We start from the raw sequence: 23402 nt of genomic DNA, 5'->3' as shown, positions 1-23402 counted from the left end.
GGCCCTTGGTTGAAAGCTGCTTTCTATTATTCAAGAAGTCTACCGGAAATAAGAAATATTGTGGAAGGCTTCCATGATGGTGGTGTCTTGCTGCGGCGTGCGCAAGATGCTGTAAAAGCTCCCAATTTAGCTACTCACCTTGTACAAAATAGAGGAGCAGTACAGCGCACTGTTCGATTCAATTCAGAAGATGGAAGACAGCCGATACACCATTCAAAAAGCTTACCAGAAAATGAGGTCCCTTAACTTTGGTGTTGATGGCTGCCGAATTGGAAAATATATTCAAGCAAGAATCTCAAGAAATGACATCAAGTGCATTGTGAAAATGGGACGAGATGATATTTCACCACATTTTTATAGCCTGCTGAGGAACTCCCAAGCAACTTCTGTATTTCTCTATTTTAGGAAAAAATTTGGCGAGAGACAGGAACTTCAAAGGCGATAATGTGAAACATTACTTGATGTTAAAGTATAATAGTGCAGAACCCTCTCAGTAATTTCGGGACATTTAAAGAATCTCCATATTTATCTTTTGCAGTTTTTCGAGTGACTTTCATTATACCTGTTCACTGTTCGTTAGATGTGGTGTCCTTGAGTCTTCCACATTTTTCTCATATTTCATTAGAAAAGAAGATATCCTTACCTAACGGTTTGATTTCTAATATGCTTTATATTTCGCATTTGGGTTGCAAACGCAGAAAGCTATTGGTCAAAATTAGGTCAAAATTTGTAACTTATAAAGTCAAAATTTCAAGTTTTTAGGTCAAAAAATTGGTTGCCCTAATTATTACATAAGCAGTGCATACTAGACTGAGGAACCATTAAACTCAAAAGTTAAAAAGTTAAAAACTCTTTTACTGCATCGCGAAGTGAGGTGGCTTTCAAAAGTCACCTCGCCGTCAATTTGACGGCGTCATTTGATGGCGTCAACTTTTTGTTGGCGCTGAGGCTAGCGCCGTCAGTTTATTTTTTAGTTGACGGAAGTGATAGCGCCGTCAACTATTTTTCCGAATTTAAGCGTCAAGTGCTATGCGTCATTTTTTGTTCGTTTCACAATGGGAGTTTCACAATGTATTCTGGCAAGCGCGCGACTCATCCGAATTACCCGCTTTCGCGTTGGTTGGAATGGCTTTCTGGAATACAAGCGGAAGAAGTTCGCCACATGGTGATCACTCATATCGTGAGCAGTATCGAGAACAAGAGATTAGAGAGAGAAAGCGAAAAATCAATGAATGTCATCGCGGAGGTTGAAGAAACTTTATTTCAAGAGCTCTATGCCCTTGAAAAGAACGATGTTGGTACAGTGGACCTTGTTAAAGTAAGATTTATATATGCTAAACCATCACAGCACGCTTGGAATGGTGATACCTTTTTGAGTAAACGTTTTCAAGATTTGTTTTTGAAATACAACACACCAATACCATTCAGCGCTGCTGTAAAACGAATGTTTTCGCTTGGAAAGGACCCAAACGCAGCAGATTGTCAGACAAACGTTTTGAAATGCTTGTGTTTCTAGTTCTACAAAGAAATAGCTAATAAGGTAAAGCAGCTAATTACAATACAGTCTCAAAACATAAAATCTGCTCTTTATTTATAGCTGTTGTTAGCCTACACTTGGTTGAAATACTTCAGTTTTGTGAGACCCTGGCTAAAATAGCTCTAGAAATTAGCGCTGACGCTGACGCCGTCAATTTGTTTTAGAGCTGACGCAGTAATTTACGCCGTAAAGTTCTTAGGCAATTCGCGCTGACGCTGACGCCGTCAAGTTATTTCATTGACGCGTACAACACTGCATTGAACCACGGGTGGACTTGCTTTGTAGCAGAAGGCAGTCACACCCAGTGTTTTTTAAGGTGTTTTGGGGGACCGAAACGGTCCCCCAAATTTCTCCAGCGGTTTCCCAAAATTTAGACTTGCAACTACAGTAGAAAAGTAGGCTAATTGTTGTTTCTCTCTATGTCTTGTCGATAATACGAATATAGCCTACGATCAATAGTTCACGTCCGGAAAAAAAGAATAAGTGGAGGTACAGCTAACAGCTGAATCAAAGAGTTATTCACAAAAGAAGTGCACCTTCGATACTCGTCAATGTTTATTTCTGATTTATGGCGCATAATGATCAGTTTTTACGTGTGGAAACATAACAAGCAGAAGCCAACAAGCACACTTTGTTTGATTGTACAGCAAACTTGTTTGGCGGCCGTGTTGGGCAAGCTGTTTGGTCGATGTCACAATCCTTTAAGCTGTGCTTTGTCAAATAATTCATTTTATGTTGCGTTGATTGTATGTAGTTATGGCTATTTTTTGGCTATTTTTTGGTATCTAAATGAAACACTTGCGGTCTCTTAAAACTACTTAGCGGTCACCCAAACCAAACCTTAAAAAAAACCTGGTGACACACCCATCACACCGAATAAATGTGTTTGCTTTTTTGTTTAGTTTCCTACCCATACGCTTCGTAGTGAGAGTCAGAAACAAATAAAAAATAAAAACAAACTGAACTGAGTGCCGGTAAATTGTTTTTCGTTTGATCTAAGCTTTTTAATAAATATCACAAATGGATATTTCGCACTGTTCATCATTTTAATCACAAGGGATCGCGAGCAAAAAAGTTTGGGAAGCCCTGCTCTACAGTATAGTATCAAATTATCTTGTTTTTGTATGTTTTACATAATAATTGTTGCAATTCGGTGGTGGTATTCACGTTTTCCCCCGTTATTTCAGGAAAACTTTCGCAAGTGCTGTAGGCTATTCTAGCACACAACCACATATTGGTCGTTGATTAATTCTTGGTAGCTGGTTTGAGTCTTTATCCTCGGCTTACTCAGTCTAAGAATGGAGATTCAAACTAACAGCAGTTGTTTCTCAATCGCAGTGGCGAACTCTTTTTATTCATTGAAGTAGTGTGCCTGCCTCTGCACACTAGTGTGTAGCCTATGAATGTGTAGTTAGACTTATTGTTATAGGGTGGTGGCTGACTAGATGACTGCTTATGGTCTTTCGCTACCAACCTGACTGCGCCATAATCTAACCAACAGTTGTACAATGCATTGTTTTGACAATTACGTTTACTCTGCTTGTTTGTTAATATATGGCGCTGTTGAAACAAAATAAATTGACTTGACTTGACCAACTTCGTAGTGGCTGGATCTGGAGATGCGGAATGAAACACTGTGTTGTTAAAAAATGAAGTTCAGTGGATTTGTTTCAGTGGTTTTCAACTTGCGCTTGTGATATCCTACAACAAAAAAAGGTTTGGTTTTGTCATCTTTGCTTTTTGTTATTGCCTAATTTGTGTATTTAGCCTACTTTATCGTTCTCTACATGTTCGCGGCAACAATGTAAAATAAAATTGAATTGAATCTATCCCGTTGTTAAGTACCATTTTTCAATAGGTTTTTGATATGATCCGACAGGATATTGAACTTATGACTGCCAGTTCACATGCAAATTAATACACTCCATAGCCATTGATCTATAGATTCTATACAAACTCGCAGTCGAGAGCCTGCATGTTCGACTCCTGCCACCCACACTTGCTGTTGTTTCTCTGGGCAAGAAACTTTACGATAATTGCCTCTACTCAGTGATTGATTTAGAGTAGGCTAATGGGTAGTACCAAGTTTCAGTCATAAGTAGAGTAGACAACCGAAAACAGACATTGCATTCGGCTGCAGCGTGGGTCAAGTGTACGTCGGAAGGCGTACACCGATGCATAGCGCTCAAGTCCGCTTTCCCGCAATGCAGCATAAAGATAACAAAACAAAAAACAAAAAAACTGTTAGAAACTCGACTCCCTTTCTTAAATGATTTAAATTGTTTCACGCTCGGTTGATTTTCGAGCACACGTTGTTCGCATTTTGTTGCTCGCTCTCCCGCTCTGTCTTTTTGCTTCGTCTGCTGTGGAGGTAAGAGCAGGGTTGCCAGATTGGCCTTTTTACGGCCAAATGTCAGAAATTTGGCCTTTTTGAAAAGTGTTTGGCTGGACAATTTTTGTTTGGCCGCTTGGCCTTTTTTTGGCCTTTTTTAGTTTCCCGATTGGCATTTGTTTGGCCTTTTTTTCTTTTGGTTTTCATAGTTCTTTTGGTTATCCCTAGCAACAGTGAAAAGTTTTGGTGTAGCGTTTTACATCATGCCCATTTCAAAGACCTTGCTAGCTATGCTTTAACATGTCTCTGCATCCCTGTCAGTAATGCAGTAGTAGAGAGGATTTTTTTATTACTTACTGCAGTGAAAATAAACACGAAACAAAATCCAGACTGAGCTTTTGGAAACGATTTTCCGAATACAAACGGACAGGCTGCTGAATGGAAAATGTTGCACAAACTTTGATGGCAGTGCCATAATGATAAGGCATTTCACATCTGATATTGTTTATGGTGAAACTAGCAGTAACGAAATGGCAGAGGCGCTAGCTTTCCTATAATTAGGAGTGTTCATTGTGGAAAGATGTTGGACATAAATGCAATTGATTTCTTTGATTTTGCAGTGTTGGGTGTTTAATGTAGCCTACAAGTAATTATATTGGGTATAAATATTGTATATATATACTATTTCATATTGCATTAAGTGATATGCCAATATTAACTCCTTCTCACTAGTCACCTAGGTCTCACTGGTGGACGTTAATGGCTTTTTAGTCTACAGGATGACGCTTAGCCTAATGTTGTATGCATATTTCAGTTGTATTTTAATTGTTTCCATACCTATCTGTTTGTATTTTATGGATTGCATTTTTTCAGGAATTTTACTAAGCGATTCTTCTTTAACAGATAACATGTAGAACAATAGAAACTGGGTAAATATTATCTAATTTGTTGTTGAAAGTAAGTGCAAAAACACCACTGATTTCAATAAAGAGAACAAAACCTCAGGTTTGGCCTTTTTTTCTATAATTTGGCCTTTTTTGGGGATGCATTTGGCCTTTTTTGTTTTATCAATCTGGCAACCCTGGGTAAGAGCTGCCATTTTTTATTGTAATTATTTTTCTTACCGGTAGTTTGTGTCTTTAGTTGGGTTGGGTCAATATGCTTTTGCTAACCTGTTGGTATTTGAAATAGAGTGGAATAAAGAGCAACTAACACTTAAGCGACCAGACTTCAATTTTATTTTTTGCTGCCGGTGAAAACATGTACACAACGGTAAAGTAAACATACAAATTTGACACCAACAAAAGGGAAAGATGGCAAAACCCAAGTTTAAAGTATACATTGATAAGCTCAATTAATTAGCGTCATTTCTGGAACGAAGAAGCTTCAAGATCAAGCGGCGGCGCTTGTTCGACTCTCGGGGTGTGCGCTTGAGCAACGCACGTTAAAAACTGCTCTCCATTCAGCGGCATCTAATAGATGGAATAATTCCCCAGCAACAACAATCGGAAACTACAAACTGTCAATCTCGGTGACTGGGCCTGCGTCAGTGATTCAAAGCCTCTACAACAGTGGTTCTCAACCTTTTTGTCTTGGTGGACCCCTTTTGGTGTCTTCGAAGCGGTCGCGGACCCCTAAAAATTTCAATTTGAAATGTTGGTATATCGCGTTTCCTTATGGAATCATATGTTACATAAGTTTCAAAGCAACACACTTAAAAGAATTTGCTGAATTCGCAACGCACTTGACGACTGATGAGATTGACGAAATTATGTTATGACTTATGAGCTACCGGTATATGTTGGCACACAGGATCAAACATCGGTAAGCTATATGCTCATTTGATATTTTTCTATAACTTTTATCAAAAGTTAATAGAATACTTGCGACTGTTACAAAGAATTTCTCCCTTTTTTCATTTGAAATCAATATTAATTCGTTATAATCACAGTCATTGCAAAACTGTGAGTGGTGATAGACTGCTGACTAACGTTTGTATTTTTAAATTAATCATTGATCAACAATCTGTTGTCTTAAAAGAATTTAGTTGAACATAGTCAACATAGCCTTATTAAAAGGTTTAAGTAATTTATATGATATTTTAGTTAAGAAACCAAACCTTTGTGCAATGTCCTTAGCAATTTCAAACGACGCACCAGTGCGTTGCGACTTACAGTTTAAAAATCACTGTAGGCTAATACATAGACCAAGCACAAACAATTTTTAAATTTCTTAATTTATCCGTCATGTTGAAAACTCGGAAACTTTCGCGGACCCCCGGAAATCGCTTCACGGACCCCTTGGGGTCCGCGGACCCCCGGTTGAGAACCACTGCTCTACAAGTACCGGTATGCGAAACTGCCAGGATTAAGCTCTGCAAGAAGCTTTCCCAATCCGAGAATAAAGATTCAATCAAAACAGTGTTACCACTATCTTAAACTTGCACAGCCACCAATCCTAGAAGCAAGATAGAATTTTTTTTTTTTGTGAAATCATCATCATAATCCATCGTCAATTTGTTCCCCACTAGTGGGGGTGGCCGATTGTTTCTGCGCAGCAATTGTTTTAATCCCTTTTCTCCATTTCACCCTGTCCCTTGCATCTTCCTCCTTCAGTCCGACTTTTTTAAATTCATCCTTCACTTGTTGTTTCCACGTTCTTCTTGGACGACCGCGTTTCCTCTTCCCATCCACTTTTAGATCTAGTGCCTTTCTAAGAAAACTTCCTTCCTCCCTCCTTATCACATGTCCATACCATCTTACTCCATTTGCCCTTGCCAGTTGGTCTATGGTCTCTCTCATCTCTAGCATATCCAACAATTCTTCAGTCCTTTTTTCCCTTCTCGTTTTCACCCCACACATTGCTCTCACCATTGACCTTTCCGTTCTTAGGATTGCCATTTCACTCTCTTTCAATATCCATGTCTCACTACCATATAGCATTGCAGGCCGCACACAGCTCCGATATACTTTCCCTTTCATCCTTAGTGAGAATTTTCTGCCATACAACATTTCCCCACATTCCCTGAACTTTGCCCAGCCCAATCTTGCCCTTGTCTTCCATTTATCCGATCACCCAGATAACAGAAGTCTGTCACTGTTTCTACGCCATGGCAGAACTCATCATCATGGCCTTCCACTTCATTCCTTCTTTTACTGCATTTCCCACAAACAAAACACTTCGCCAATCTTGTTGCGGCTCTCTTGACATTAGCACATCTTGCATGTACCCACTTTCCACATTCCTTGCATTGCATTGAATTTCTCATCACTCTCTTGCCACATATTCCACAGGGATCTACTTTGCTCTCAGCAACTGTTCCTTCTGCTCCACTCACCATCACTTTTGTTTTTTCAAGATTCACCTTCATACCCTTGGTTTCAAATGCTTCTTTCCATTTCTCAAACTTTCTCTCCAGTCCCTCCATACTATTACTTGTCAAGACCAGGTCGTCTGCATACAAAATTTCACTCAATAAGCCCTCCCTCACTCCTTCAGTTACAACGTCAACCACAATAGCAAATATCAGAGGTGACAAAACTGATCCTTGGTGTACACCAACCTTCACAAAAAACTCGTTTAAATAATTTGATCTAACTCTCACTTTTGTTCTTGCATCCTTAGACATAGACATCACAGCTCTCACTAATACCTCCGGTATACCTCTTTTCCTCATTGCCCACTCCATCACTTTCCTTGGTACTCTGTCAAATGCCTTTTCTAAGTCGACGAAACACATATATAGTTTTCTCTGCTTCTCTCGGTATTCCTCCTGCATTCTTCTCAATATAAACAGAGCATCCACTGTACCTTTTCCTGGCATAAATCCAAACTGCATATCATTTAATTTCACCAATGTTCTCAACCTCTAATTACCTCAACCTACAATTACAATTAACACTTGCAAGGGTGATGAAACTTCATACCGTAACACAAAAAAAAATTTCAAAAAGTGACAAGTTTCCTGAACTTTTGTTTTGTGAGTCTTCAAAAACATTAAAAAAAAATGGTGCTATAAAAAATTCAGCAAAGCAAAATTACAGGAAACTGGCTCAGTATGACCGCACAAATTTAGAAAAAGTAAAAAAATAGCAAAGATACGATTAAATAGCTCATGGTGGTCCAAGACTGCGAACATGAAGGGCCACATTAGGATCTGAGAAAAACTTCACGGGTCGCATAGTGAGAAATGATTAGGTGTTGCTGAAATGATCAGGCGTTGCAAAAATGATTAGGCGTTGCAGAAATGATCAGTAGAAACGTTAAATAAAAACTTAATTAGGTTGCGATTTTGATCTTCTTTTCTATAGATTTCGATCTGTTTTAGCTACATTCTTATTGTTCACAGGCTATGAACATTAACAAATCTTGTCGTTGACAAAATACAGTTGCAATGAAAGGACTGAGTTTTCTGTTCTGATCGACCTAATGTTTTGCTGCACGTCTAACTCACTAAGTTTTTAATCTCTGCTTGCAACTCAAAAAGTGATTTTCAGCTAGTAAAAAAGATGCGATACATAACACATTAACAAATTAGCAAACCAAAACAATTTTTTGCTTTTGCATATAGTGTCGATCTCTGGTGTAAATTCAGTGGTCGACAGACGTAAGCAGGCATCCAGGGTTTCATCGGCTATTCTGTTCTGTGTCGCTTTTTAATCATTTCATAACGGAGAAAGTGCCTTCATAACGGAGAAAGTGCTAGTAACAAAAGCAAAATAACGCGTCACAAACCGACATTGTTCCCTCATAGTTACCTATTGACCCGATTATGCGCGACTTATTTAGGGTTGTGGTGAAGGTAATGTATTTATAAAACGTAGGTGTATTTTTAAACTTTGGATTTAACACTAATAATTCCGGCATGCACAAAGTATTCGCGGGCCGCACAAAAGCTTCACGCGGGCCGCATGCGGCCCGAGTGTGAGGGTTTGGACTACCCTGAAATAGCCTATGAGAAGTGATCTGCAATTCAGTTCAGGCAGTAGTCGAAAGCTGTGGCCACTTGTTGGCAACTCGTGGAATTAACCTGCAGTCAAGGGTTTAAACTCTACACAAACAACTAGGTAAGGACGCATCTATATGAAAAGCTACTTGTGTAGTGGGAAATTGGTTGATTGGTTTGTTTATTTTAAATATTTTTCCTAAAACTGTTGACAAAACCTTTGACAAGCTATTCCTGGCAGTTTTGTGTACTTGCAGAAGCTTTAAACCACTGACGTCAGCCTGGTCACTGAAATTGGCAGGGTGAAGTTGAAAATTACAACTCAATAGTAAACAAGGCTGTTGAGAAGAGAAAGTGGGTCTGCGGTTGCCTATTGGCTAGGCCTAATGGTAGGCTATCTACGTTATCCTCTGGCCCCCAACTCACGCTAAAACAATTAAAGTAAAACCTTCGACAAATGAAATAAGCTAGTTTACCCTAAAGAAGTAGAAATTATCTCTAAAAATGAAAGATAAAAGGTAGTGGCTATTTGATCAGCTCCGGTCTTTTAATCTGAAACACTATTTGACCGGTCATGACATCACTATACAGGCACTTTATTTCTTTTTCTCTTTCATAGCAAAAGATGAAAAAGTGCCTATATAAACTCAACAATATTATTCAACTGAATCGGCGGCGCATATGATTCTTCAAATAGGATTAATAAAGTTAGAGTATTTATAATTTGCTGGAATTTGAGAATTTCTCAGGGTAATTTTCCATTTGTCATAAGTTTACTTTTAGGCAGTGTTTTTTTTAGCAGGCAATTTAGTTTGAAGTAAAATGCTTCTGGGTAGCATTTAACTCATACCCTTGGGGATACCAGCCTGTCACAATCAATGTGCAAAGCCTCGTGACGGGATGCTTTGTATCTTAACCGGACGTGCTGTTCTGATTGTGGAATTCTTAAGCGATGTGTTATTATCTGTTACTGTCTTGTAGTAACCTTTGATTGCGAAATCTTTATTATGTAACGTATTTCCAGAACATTTTTGTCGACGTGCAAGTCGGGAATGTTCTTTGCTTGACTTGTCAGGTGTTGGGGGTTGTGATCATGTATCGTAAAACGGGGTGAGATTGGGCCAGTTTTGACCTTTGCACTGTTGTAAAAAAATTGCAATGCCTCTGAAAGTAGAATTTTTGGTCAGAATGAGCACGCTTGGTTTCTTTCACATGTCTTATCAATTTCAGGTGTGAAGGATGTCATTTAGCTACATTTTTTGGTCAAAGTGAGGCCAATCTCACCCCTGGAAATGGGGTGAGATTGGCTAAATTAAAAATGTCCTTTAAACGGTGTAAAATGAAGTTGATGGCTAATAAACATCCCTAAAGCAGTGAGATTGGCCACATTATGGATTTAAAACAAATAGCAGACATAATACTAGGCATAGCCTACCGCATCATACAAACTTTACAAAGGATCAAAAATTTGACACAAATTGTAATAAGGTAAATGCAGCGTGTCTTTTATCAATTAGAGAGAATGGTCCTCATGGCTTTACTAACATGACCATATGAGTGTCCTGCCTTGAAAGAACATGTACATTTATATACAAAACATACACCTACACTAAAACATTGTGCCTTTTATCATGTAATGACAATGATTTTCCAACTTTCGTACATGTTTTTTACTGCATAGCTGCAAACTTTTCACATCTTAAAACACTTAATTTTGGAATAAATCGCCTGTAATGTTACTTGTTTTATGTTTCTTTTCCATGCATTTGTTTTATCTCATGCTTAGTCTCTTGCTTAGAAATAGACTTTGCCCATCCTTTTCCAGTTTGAAAATTGGATTCTATGGTAAATTTTCTCTGGCAACTCAGTTGTGTAAAGATTCCATTGCTTATGCGAAGCACGTGTGTAACTATGTGTTTTATCATGTACTGCACTGAGTGTACTTCATTTTCAGAAATGTCTAACTTCATCCGGCTATATTTTTATTTGTGTTTTGAATTTGTTGAAATCGGTGACATTTTTGAGCTTCAGTGTTAATTTAAAGTTTTCTGAATTTTAAAAAACATGGTATAGGGCTTAATGCTTGCAGAACACTATACAACATGAGGAAGCTAAATTGAGTTGCAAAAGCCAAGTTTTTACTATACCGTATACAGCGGTTACAGCCTGAGTGGTGATTTTTCATTATTTGTAACATGGTAATTTAGACAGTGTTTTTGTTTTCAACTTTTTGTTTTAGATCAACTTAGGTGCTTCAGGAAATCACAATCTTCTTCTGGTGTTGACGGACAGTCAAACTAATTTTGATTCTTGGGAAATTCACTGAAAGTCCAGAAAAATGTTGGTGTTGTTTGAATCTCCGTCAGGATATGCAATATTCAAGGTGAATATTTGAGTTGGCACATAATTGGGAATATTTCAAAATTATGTGACAGTAAAAAAACAATTGGTAACGCAGTTAAGTCTGAGTAGGTTCAAATGTTAGGGTAAAGTCTCCACAGCAAATATTTAACCCTACTTTGTTTATATCATTACAGACAAACTTTTTAATTTCTGAAATCTCCACCTGCTTACAAGCAAATTTTGATTAGAATTTCATTTAGAATGGTACAGGGTGCAAATGACTTTTGTTTTATTGTGAATATAGCTTCAGAGGCTATATGGACCTGTTCATTTAAGCATGACATATTTTTTCTCTCTTTCTCTTCTCACAACAAGAAAGCTGCATTTATATCCTCTAAACTTGACAAATTTTAGTCTTTGACTTATAATGAATGTATCCGTCTCAGATTTCAAAAGTGATCGGTATCGGCCAAAGTATTGGTGTGGGTACATCTCTAGTGCATATATAGTTGCTTTGATAAGTTTTGATGTTTTACTTTGATATCTACATGAGTCCATTGAAGTCTAACCTATATGTCATTGATCCTTTTCATTTGTAGGTGTTGGATGAATCAAAACTGGAAGCTGCTGATGACCTCTCTAAACATTTGCAAACTGCAGAAAATGCATCAAATATGTACGTTTGTTGTTGCAAAATATTAGCATCAGTTGTGTAATTTATAAAAATCTATGAATTTGCTGTGTTAATATTTGAGAAGTTGAGAACATGGTCTTTGTTTCAGGTTGAAACTAACACATTTTAAAAGATTTGTGGACACTACTGAAGCTTTGTCTGGTAAGTTCAGTTTCAATCTCGCTTGTTCAATAGTGGAATAGTTGTAAAAACAAACTACTCTGCAATGCGCTTAACGAATTGTAGTTGGTTGGTTAGTTCAAAGTGGGTGCTGAAAAAATTCTTTATCAGAGAATCATGTTCATTGTTCACCGTGTGTTTGTATGTTGAGCATGTGAGATTATTTTTTATCTTATGTTTGTACTTGCATGTGTGTGTTGTCGGGTCTTGGGTATATATGTATGTAGCTATACTTTGGGCACGGTATAGAAATATTTCTTTTTATAACAAAGAAAGTTGTACATTGACAATGAAGCCAGCCCATCATCGATGAACAAATGTTGGTGGATAAACAGTTATGGTATACATTTGGTATACTGTGTAGTGTGTATTTTCTAAAATGTGCATCTTGCACTCACCAGGTAAAAATGCACTTCATCTTCAAAATATTAAATTTAAAGTGTCATACTTTTGTAATCCACCCGACATCACCTTCTGGCTAGCCAATGTTCTTAAATCATCCAAATTATGTTAAACTTATAAAAAATCTTTTTTATTTTCTTCAGCTACAACTGCAGCTGTCGAAGGGAAGGTTGGGAAACCTTTAAAAAAGTTTTTAAAGAAAGTGGTGGCAAAGCAGGCCCATGATACCTTGGCTGTTGCTGATGCAAAGTTGGGGCAGGCCATAAAGGTGAATCTTTAATTGGATAAGAGTCAATCTATCTAATTTCACTCCTACAACTGATTGTATTGTTCTGTTGTGTTGGCAGTTTCTATTTGGTTGCTACTAGTCTTTGATTTGATATTCAGTGTATCAACATTTTATTCGTTAAAAACAAAAATCAGTTGTAGCAAAAATCTTCTTTTCTACAGAACTATATGTCCAAAACTCCGTTTCAGATTTAATTATTTCTAGCAGACAAGTTTAACTAAGCTGTTGGGAATTTAATTCATTTGATTCACCTTTTAAATTAGTGTTGAAATGCTGCTTCGCTGCAAAATCGGTCGTTTTATTTCAATTTATATTAGATGTTTCAAATTGAACTTTTTATTTTTGTTTTGTTTTAAACTTTTGAAATGACTTTCAGGAGAAGACAAACTTGTCATGTATATACAGCCCAGCGGTGCAGGAGCTGATGCGAGGTATTCGTGCGCACATTGACAGCTTAGTGACGGGTAAGCTTGAGCTATATGAATTTGTAACTTGCCTTTTGATTAATCTGAATTTCTCCATCTTGATCCATCCTCCATGTTGTGAAGGCATTGAAGAAAAGGACATGACGGCGATGGCACTTGGGTTGGCTCACAGTTTGTCACGTTACAAATTGAAGTTTTCTCCGGACAAAGTCGATACTATGATCGTTCAAGCGATATGTGAGTTGAGCATGGGGTATTTTGTGATCTCCCATTTAGACTTCTCGGTTCTCGCCTTACAATATTTCAGGCTCCTGTTTTCTGCTTTGTTCTCAACATTGCACAAAAACATAGCAAAAGTTATAACATTTGTAACTGATATCTGTTTATCACTTGTGCTTTTTGCTTCCAATTTTTACATTGCATTGTGTGAATTAATTTTGTTTTTGGTCACATATTAATCGTCGTAAAGGCGGTATGCTAAGGTTCAGCTTGGTGGACGACTTTTTGAAAACCTTCAGTTGTACAAAAATCTTCTTCTGTACGTTACGTCTTGTTAAGTTTGTTAAAGAGATTAAGGGGTGGAAAAATGTAGCCACAGTGCTTTCCTATCACGGAGTGCAACAATTGTTAATCTTCTTCAGCCTTACTGGACGACCTGGACAAGGAACTCAACAATTATATGATGCGATGCCGAGAGTGGTTCGGTTGGCACTTCCCCGAGATGGGAAAGGTCGTCACAGATCACGTGGCTTTTGCTAAGGCAATAAAAAAGATGGGCTTCCGAACCGAAGCTCTGACGACAGACTTCTCAGATATTTTGCCCGAAGAAGTGGAACAGCAGGTATGGTATATAGTTGTCATGTAAGACAGCATCCAGCGAGATGGCTAGAAAATAGTCTGGGAAACATTTTTGGTATTAAACATGAAAACAGTGCTGTCGTTTGTTCCGGTAGTGATATATTTATGCTGTTCATCATACGCGTCGACTTCTGGGGGGCGGCGCCACCCGTAAATTTGTGGTTGAGGGGCAAACATGGCTATTACAAGACAGTGGTGTTTCAAAGATAAAATTCTTCGCGAAATAGATTTAGATCATTTAATTTTAAAGGACTTACAGAATGCCGAAAGCGAAAAACAGCCTACGTTTGCCCGCAAAACAGCTGATCGCAAGGCTTTCTCTGGAACGTGAATTACTGCTGAGTTGCGCATGGCACGCACGCTCAGTCGCTCACACACTGTTTTTCTTCCAGCGCGTTAGTAACAACTAGAACATCACACAACTCAGGCGAAAGAGAAAATTGAAAAAAGAAAACTAATCGGAAAAAAATGATGGTTTGCGAAAATAAGAGAATTGAAAGTAGTTACTTTTAGCGCCAAAAAACACGAGATTGCAAACCATCGTTTTTTCCCGATTAGGTTTCTTTTTTCAATGTTCTCTTTCACCTTAGTTGTGTGATGTTCTAGTGACTAGTCGTTACGCAGCGCGTGAGGCGCAAATTTCAAAATCAAAACGTGTGGTAGCGAAAAAGCGAATGCGAAGTTGAATGTTTATTCTCATTTCTCGAGTTATCCAAACGTCCGTGAGATTTTCTGTGACTTCAAACATGAAATCGATTTTAGCAAACTTTATCTAGTTGAAACTACGACACAACGAACCATTACATGAATACAATTTAAAGTAAAAATGCATTTTTTAAAACTGTCATCCGTGTTTTGCTTGAATAAGCACTGTATAACTGCACCATTTGAAAAAATACTGGCCACTCCCACTAAGAGAAGAGAAAACACTTCGCCGTTGTTATGGCTTTGAAGGTAACTAATTAGCATATAGGCTAAGGAGCGAAACAAGGTAATAAAACTGATGGTTTCCGCTCTGTAAAATAGCGTTATTGTTATGACGTCATCGTCGTCATCACCGCTCAGGTTTGCGCTCACGTCGCCCGTTTCCATTCACTCCACATTTTGTGGCATCAAATTCAAACAAGCAGTTTTGCAAGTTGTTGAGCGCTTGATACTGGCTTATGCATGCGATGACACAGATGTGATATCACAACGTGATCTTATTTTCTGTTCTCAGGTCAAAGACCAAGCTCATGTTTCAATGGGAACAGAAATATCAATGGAGGATTTGCTTAACATACAATTCCTTTGCGACCAGGTTAGTTGAAAGCTTCAAATGGTTTCAAATGCCACGTTTCCGTGGTCCGGCTGTGAAGCAGTCGGTACTATGGAGAACATATGAGCAACTACCTTGTTAAGGAATCTTCCAGTGGTGTGGTCAACACTGACCACCGTGTTGGGACTACAAAATACCTGATGTTGTTATGGTTTAGTGAGACGCTGAACTTATAATATTTATTACAAGTTCAGGCAGTTTTCATTTAACTAATCCTGAGCGTCTTTGGTTGGCTGTGTGATATCCTCCTTGAAGCTGGTTTACTGGGCGTTTAACTATAAGATGGTCTACAGTATGGTATGAATGTTACATTTTACCAACTTTTATGTGTCGCTATATCACCTTGTTTGCATCGACAAGATGATATTGCCTCACTAGTCACTACTATCTTCAAGTGGGATGTTGTCAACTTTGCATTGAAACCATACGATTAACTCTTTGTTTCTTTAGATCATCGACCTGGCCGATTACAGGGAGCAACTGTATGATTACTTGAAGAACCGCATGATGGCTATTGCGCCCAATTTGACCATACTGGCCGGGGAGATGGTGGGAGCAAGATTGATAGCACACGCAGGTGAGGCACGTGGGGCGATCCTGCAGTTGGGCTGATGTTTATTTAAGTAGGGTCAAGCGGGGTCAAATGGGACGCGGGAGCAAACGGGCCATTCTGTTACTCTGTTTACTTATCACAATTTTTTTCCTACTTATTCTTTTCTAAAATCGGAAGTTAATAGCTCATTTTAAAGCTGCTTTCCCATAGATTTGCATCATGTAAAACAAACACAGATCTACATTTGGAAAATATACTCAGATGATGCAAAAAATGTGAAAATATTAAAATTTAAAAATTTACCAAAAAAACTTTGGTATACCACAAAAACTAATTAAGCTGGAATGAAAATTTACTGAACAGCATACACCCCAGAATGCTGAATTAGTATGCTGAAAATATTAATGGTCTCACTTTTTTACTTTTTGTACTTTTTCTGTTTGAATAAAATGGGGTCAAATGGGCCACATTGGCTTTTCGACAAGTTATAGCTCACTTGCATAACCTTTTTAATTCTATTTAATTTATATGGTATTTTTAGGTAAACAGGCCTATTATGACTATTAGTTCTCTTTGAGCCATAAAAAATAGACAGCATAAAACTGAAAGTGGTAAAGGCTTTGAAAAGTCCAAGATTTGAGAACCCTTCTAAACGTGCCATTGTAGACTTGGTGACTGTCATTAGGAAAAAACTGCAGGACTTCATCACAGCAAACACCACAGGATTTAAAAAAATTACTGAACTGCCGTTTGACTTTTTGAGTCCAGACCCACCTCTTTAGGAACGCAATGACACCTACATTGCTACAAAATCAACTCTACTTGGCATGAGAGTTGTGAATGACATAACTGAATATGGTGTGGCGAATACAAATTTTAGCGTGATGAGCGAATACAATTTTCTGCACAGTAATGACAAAGAGCAAAAGTAGTTCCTCCTCATGACAGTCTAAAACTTCAGACAGCTGTATCCAGATAGGAATAAGTCTACATTGATGCAATAACTAATAACATTCTGGACATCTGTCAACACTGAACTAATTAATTTTGAGTAATTTTACCATTATATTCTTATCATGTAATCCTGTGTTGCTATCATTGGTGTATTCCGTGAAGCTTTCAAAGTAGGTAGCAACCTTAAAAATGTTTTCAGTTGCCTTAAAAATTTGACAGGATTATTTTTTCAGGTATTGACACGATGCGAGAGGGTGCCCGATTTGAATTTCAAAATATTAAATTTTTTCCCAATTTATGAAACACCCTATTGTAATGTATAGTATCCTATTTTAATTGTCAACTACAGACGCTGCTGTTTGACTTGGCCCCTTCTACTCTGTTTATGACTGCCGGTTTAAAATTGAACATTTGTAACAAGTTTCCTTATTCATATCGTTCAGTTTTAGTTGCAAAAAAGAGCAGTGCAAATTATGTGTTCTACCTTTATCTGAAAAGGGCGTAAAAGGCCTTGATTGCTAAAATTGTTGAGCATCACTTGAACAAAATACATGCCACCCAACAGGTCTGTGATAAAATAACAAAAATGAAGTTCTTTCCTTACCATTTAAATGTATAGAAGTTGTGGCCCATTTGACCCCACAGCTGATGGGGTTAAATGGGCCACACCTACCCCAGCTTAGCACATTTTTTTAAATGTTTTTGCGAGTTTTTAATTTTTCTAAAAAATGTCTTATTTCATTGCTGAAAGGTGTAATGCTCTGTGGTAAATATTTTTTTTAAATTTCATCATAGGTTTTATGTGGCATTCAAAAAACTGAAAAAGTGTCCCGTTTGACCCCGCATGACCCTAGGATTAATTTCCACCAAGTGTTGAGTTATAAGAAACTTTTTTTAGTTTTTTTTATTAAGTTTTATAATTTTCTTAAAAGTACAGAGGACATTATTGCACTTAGTTTGTTGAGCTGCTGTTCCATTGCTACAAGCTCGATAATCTCCGAAGTTGCGTCTTAAGAATTAACTGCTTAATTTTTCTGAAGAGCTGTCAGTGAGTGGCAGCATGAAGTTGTGATTTGTGTTCTGTTTTACGTCAGCAAAAAGTGTACACGCAATGCGTGAACAATCCCCTGTGTTGTTCATTTGTTGTGTTGCTGTCGTAAAGACAAAAGTGGGCTTCTACCATTAATATTACGATTATTTCTGGCTTTATTTAACGAAATAATAAAAAGATGGGCACTCATGTTCAGCTGATGGGCTTCAGGCCCCCCAATAACATGACGTCTTTTTGTTAACACTTTCCCGGAATTTAAATTAATTTAAAGGATATAAGATTTGCCCGAAGCTTGGCTCAGGCGCCATCACATTTGCTTGCTTCCAGGTTCGTTGCTCAATCTTGCGAAGCATCCAGCTTCTACTGTCCAAATCCTTGGAGCGGAAAAGGCTTTGTTTCGCGCGCTGAAGACGCGCAAGGAGACGCCCAAGTATGGACTTATTTATCACGCCACAATGGTCGGACAGTGTAACGCCAAAAACAAGGTGAATAAATTGTTGCTTGTACCGTGCAGGTTTCATCGTCTTGGTCAAGGGCTTGCATAGTATAACCTTCCCCATGACCTACTAAAACAAAAAAGACAATTAGAAATTTTCCAAAACAGCAATACATTTAGCCGTGCTCTAGTATGCCGTGCCTTCCCGAGTTCCCGTCAATGACAGGCTTGTACGTATCAACAATTCTCATACAACATCGTCAAAGTATGCATAAGTCGACTGCATGGCCGAGTGGTGAAAGCATTGGAACGGCACCCGAAAAGTCGCTTGTTCGACACCGCTTAAGTTCATGTGGCTCTGTCTTTGGCAGGACACTTGGTTGTGTTGTGGCAGGACACTTAAAAGGCATGCCTGAAGGTGGACACGAAGATCGGCTTCCTTTCCTTCTCTTCTACTTAATCTAAATCTTCAACTACTGGGCTTTACGTCATATAATCCATTGATATGTGAACATATTAACCCACAACCCTTCCGTCTAGGGCAAAATCTCACGAATGCTTGCCGCAAAATGCGCGCTGGCAATCCGGTACGATGCTCTAGCTGAGGAGACCTCCACTGACATGGGAGTGGACAACAGGGCCAAGCTAGAACGCCGGCTGATGGCACTAGAGAACGGCGGTTCTAAGCCCATCAGCAAAGCTGGAAAATCATTTTCTAAATCTGACAATTGGAGTAACAAGGCGAATGTGAGTATGCGTGCAATTCTAATGATAATTTGCCACTTGTTTCAAACGTCTTTGCTCAGTTCATATTATTATGGCGTCATCTCGGTTCAAGTAGAAGGCGTCTGTGGAAGATCTTTGATTGGTCAAACGCGTGTTCACGTCTCTTCGATGGATACGTCGTCGCTCTTGGACGTGTCCTTGACTGAATCGTCCACAAGCAATAAAGATTTATCTTCGTTCACAGATCCTAACTTACAACACCGCCCAAGACAACACCATCCCCGCTCCCAAGAAGCGCAAAGCGGAGGAGCTTGATACAAGCGTCAAGCAAGAAGGTGACTATTGCGCAATAATTGTGGATTGTTGAATGAGCTTCCTCTGTACACCGAAAATTAATTTTGTTTTAATCCTCAGAAACAATCTTCTGTTAATGCCATGTTGTCGTTTATTACACAAATATCCATTTAATATCTTTATGGGTAAATGCCGCAGCATCGGAAATAACAATAATGCGACGTTTTAATAAAATAAACTCGACAGTTTCGGAATCATTCAGGATTTTTCAAACCAAGTTGATTTATACTGTACTTGTAAAATCCGCTGAAACGGTTGTCGGAATACATTGTTATTCCCGGAAATAAACTTTTTCTCCGCAGATTCCGCGTCGGGCGATTCCGAGCAACCTGTTGTAAAGAAGCGGAAGAAGATAAAGTCAGAGCCGTCTTCCAACGGAGATGACAGCAAAGTGACTCCGTCCAAACCTGTGAGTGAATATTTGTGGGCCGGTGCGGCATCTCCTTTGACCACAATGAACTTTTATCATTCTACCACGAAAACTCCGTCTGTCTGGCGTTGGTGACTATCATAGTAGAGCTAGTTTGATCTGGCAGCGTGTTGTTGAAGACTTACGAGCCTGCCGCGTTGGCTTCTCACAATGCACCGACCTCTGAAAACGCTCATTATAATTTTCATACCAGGCAACCCTGATCAATACCAGTGCAGTATAGTAATGGTCATTAATGTATTTTAGTTTTCTAATTCGCTTACTTTTTCTAATTGTTTACTTGTCCTGAAACACTTTAAAACTTAAACCGCCATTTTGTGTAGAAAAAAAAGAAAAAGAAATCAAGAGATGAAGAAGTTGCCGCCCCCGTTGTAAGTAACGCCATCTTGTTTTCGCCTTTGTTCTTCAGTTGAAATGCTTAGCGCGTCTATTCAGGTTCAATCATTCCAGGACGATTCTACACTACAGATATCCAGCACGAGAACTCTGGCATTGTTGATTTCGACATTCAAAGTTTTTTTCACCCAAACTAGAAAAACGTTTTTTCTTGTTCTTAACGATTAATTGTTTATGTTTTTATGAACCAATTGTTTTGTTGTATGCAGCTTTATTGTTTCTTTTAGGTTTAACGGTTCCTCAGTCTAGTGTGCACTGCTTATGTAATAAATAAAGATTTTACTACAGGAACAATGAATGATTCAACAAGCAACTTTTCTGATGCAACAAAGAGCAATATGACGTCATATAAGTGCTGTTGCTGTCTCTCCGATGAGATCTTGATCGGGGTATTGGCGTGTTTTAGCTTCTACGTAACCGCAGCAGCAGTAACATATCAACTGCGATTGGAAAAACGCAACATGAGATTAACAAATTCCTTGTGTGATATTTCTGGTGTCATCCTGGTTATTTCTAGCGCATGGTTAGAAATTAAATTGCACAAACTCAACATGTCATCAAGGACCCGTCTTCTAAATAAAAGTTGGCGTTGTTTTTGGCACCTTGGAGAAAGTGATGTGATATGGGTGAGACAAAAAAAGCTTTCCACCAGAAGGTTTTCTTCACAAAGCGCAAAACGAAAATTTGAAGTCATCAGCGGCATTATTCTTACATGGATGATAATTCAGATTGTCTTCACTTTGCTTCCTGGAGTTTCTTCAACGCCATCGGGTTGTTTGACCAATTACCTGAATCGCTATTTAGAAATTTCCGCTCCAATTGTTTACATCATATACACTTTGTTTCAATTTTCTTTGCTGGCCCTTGTTCTTCGGCCCATAGTTGAACACTTGAAGTCGTTGAAGAGTGGCAAGCGGTCGAAACTAGAAGCTCTTGTCATTCGATTAAGCATCTGCACTGCTGTCTCTGTCGTCACAGACATAGCGTTCGTTGCCATTGCTGCCTCCGATCGGGAAGTGAGCCCAGCTTCTTACATTCCAGTAGCTGAAGGATTTAACTCGCTTATTGATGCTTTTATCTTGTTTTGTTCCTTTTCTGATTGCTCTTACAGACTGTTTCCAAGAGCAGGGAGTTTTGCAGAATTTGTAGTGCATAACAGCGACATGAAAAAAACTCTCTTCCTCCAGAGACTTACAATCTTTCGACGCCACTACAAGAATGGTGCATCTCTGCGAAGCTACATGGGATAAATAATCATGTCAGAAGATTTTAGGGAGTAAATGTTATTGTCAAAACGGATTTAGAAAATCTGACCCAACCAGCAATTACAAAAGCACTATGCAATGTCAAACATTCAAGCTGTCTTGACAAAGTGCTGACTGAATGAAACAATTTAAATATTACAATATTTGTTAGTGCTTTATGCGTTGAATTTTGTAACCAGGATTTTTTGATGCCGGGCATCAATATATCGATCATGTGGATTGTGTGAAAGGAATAACTTCGTATGTGTGTGGTGTGGTGCAGCTCAGGAGTCCTCGACCCACTATTTGCGGACCCCTGGTTTAGCCTGCTGTACGTTTACAATTTCAATGGAGAAAGAGTTGATTCCATCTTTCTACGTTAGAATGCTTTGAATTGTCGATTTTGAAAACATTGATTCAAACCTTATTGTCACTGGTTCGCAAAGTTAAACGAGCACACCTGATAGGTCTGGAATGTGTAAGTTAACTGTTAACCTACACACATTAATTAGCCACCTATGACATTTCTTCCAAAAAAATTGATGTTGAACGTTCGTAAATTATGAGTGTTGAAAACATATTTTATTTGTACGAAACATTTTGTTTTAATGACCTGTGTTTTAATATGCATTCCACCTAAATACAATATTTGTTTGGAAATTATGTCGAAACGAAGTAATTTTGTTTTATGCAGCAGCACAACAGGGCATTGTAAGAATGTAGGCTACGAGTCTTCGAAATTGGCATATTTTTATTTCGGCAAAAACATTGCCGAGGCCAAACGGCAAACAGCACAAATCGATTTAATTTTCCAGGCAGGTTGTGCAGCGTAACAATGCCCAATAAGAAATTTACGTTTGTTTTTCATTAATTCGACATCTAGCGAAGTTGAATTATAAAATAACGTAAATTGCTCAACCAGGTACCGGTAACAAATTAATAGCTCTCCGAAAAGATTGCCTCGATTTACATATAAGCAGTGGTCGATTTCCAGAAGATTAGCTTCCAGAGCGCTAGTTTTTTACTTTTTTTACTTTCCAAATGCACTAGGTGCCGTGGAAGAAATTCAGAATATAAGACTTTGAAACAACACACTTGTTGTACCTGAAACGTTGCTAAAGTACGTATCATGGTCTATAGATGGTATAGCGTTGTTCAATGCAAATATTCATATTTTAGTGAAACAATAATACAAAAAAAAATACAAGTTATAGCCTAAAGAAAAAAATTTAGTTTTTAGTTTTTTCCACTTTTTATTTTTGATTTTTCAAGTTATAGCCTACAAATTTTAAGACACTTATTGTAGGCTATTCAAAATCATAAAACCTCTGGCGACTTCGGGTCTCAATTGCCGGGTTACGTCCATGGCGTAATCAGGATCCAAGATACTTCGCTGGATAAAATTTCTCAGTGGCAGACGGATCATTCGTATAAAGAGTAAACTTGAAACAGTTAGGCCTACAGTTTGTAGAGAAGCACGGTCAGATGTCAGTATGAGGTTCATTTGTGAAAATCCGCGCTCACACTCGCTCAATGAAACTGGAAGGGATTATAGTGACGTTATCAAATTTTGAAGACTCTGGGATCTTCATTTCGTAGTTATATATTCACGAAGTCCTTTCACAGCAGCTTCTCGTTCACAACAATTAGGCTACTGTGCCCTCTGGCCAAATAGTTGAATCAAGTATTTTTCAGCTGTTAATAAATGACAAGTCTGTTGAATTCAACAAGCGATCTTGGATGGAATTTCCTAAGTGATTATACACCCTTCTCTGTTGGGTGGAAAATATCACCCTTTAGTAGGGTGGAAATGACCATATTTCCCAATAGGCTATGGGGTGAGAATAAAAAAGTAGAAGTGGAATTTTTAGACCACCCCTAGAAGTGGTTAAAACTACACTTTTTGATTTACAGTGAGAAGATCCGGGGAGTGATTAGCGGGCTATTTCTGTAATT

The 23402-nt window shown here is 38.3% G+C and overlaps 1 protein-coding gene across 1 annotated transcript; it reads left to right on the top strand.

The window, feature by feature from the left end:
* Positions 1-11102: 11102 nt before the first annotated feature.
* LOC145774082 (nucleolar protein 58-like) lies at positions 11103-20630 on the top strand. The gene is made up of 15 exons (XM_082585230.1): positions 11103-11197; positions 11757-11833; positions 11940-11992; positions 12556-12680; positions 13078-13165; positions 13250-13363; positions 13768-13967; positions 15204-15284; positions 15753-15879; positions 18188-18345; positions 18837-19043; positions 19267-19357; positions 19679-19785; positions 20130-20177; positions 20491-20630. The coding sequence occupies exons 1-15, from the start codon at positions 11153-11155 to the stop codon at positions 20497-20499; spliced, it is 1530 nt and encodes a 509-aa protein (XP_082441356.1). The 5' UTR covers positions 11103-11152; the 3' UTR covers positions 20500-20630.
* Positions 20631-23402: the final 2772 nt, after the last annotated feature.

This window comes from Aplidium turbinatum, chromosome 7, assembly GCF_918807975.1.
Source record: "Aplidium turbinatum chromosome 7, kaAplTurb1.1, whole genome shotgun sequence".
Lineage (NCBI taxonomy): Eukaryota > Metazoa > Chordata > Ascidiacea > Aplousobranchia > Polyclinidae > Aplidium > Aplidium turbinatum.
This window is presented reverse-complemented; position numbering and strand designations above follow the sequence as displayed.

Coding starts and splice junctions, on each gene's coding strand:
- LOC145774082 (XM_082585230.1), top strand. CDS start 11,153: ATGTTGGTGTTGTTTGAATCTCCGTCAGGATATGCAATATTCAAG. Junction 11,834..11,939: donor GCAGAAAATGCATCAAATAT/GTACGTTTGTTG, acceptor TCTTTGTTTCAG/GTTGAAACTAACACATTTTA. Junction 19,358..19,678: donor TACAAGCGTCAAGCAAGAAG/GTGACTATTGCG, acceptor TTTTCTCCGCAG/ATTCCGCGTCGGGCGATTCC.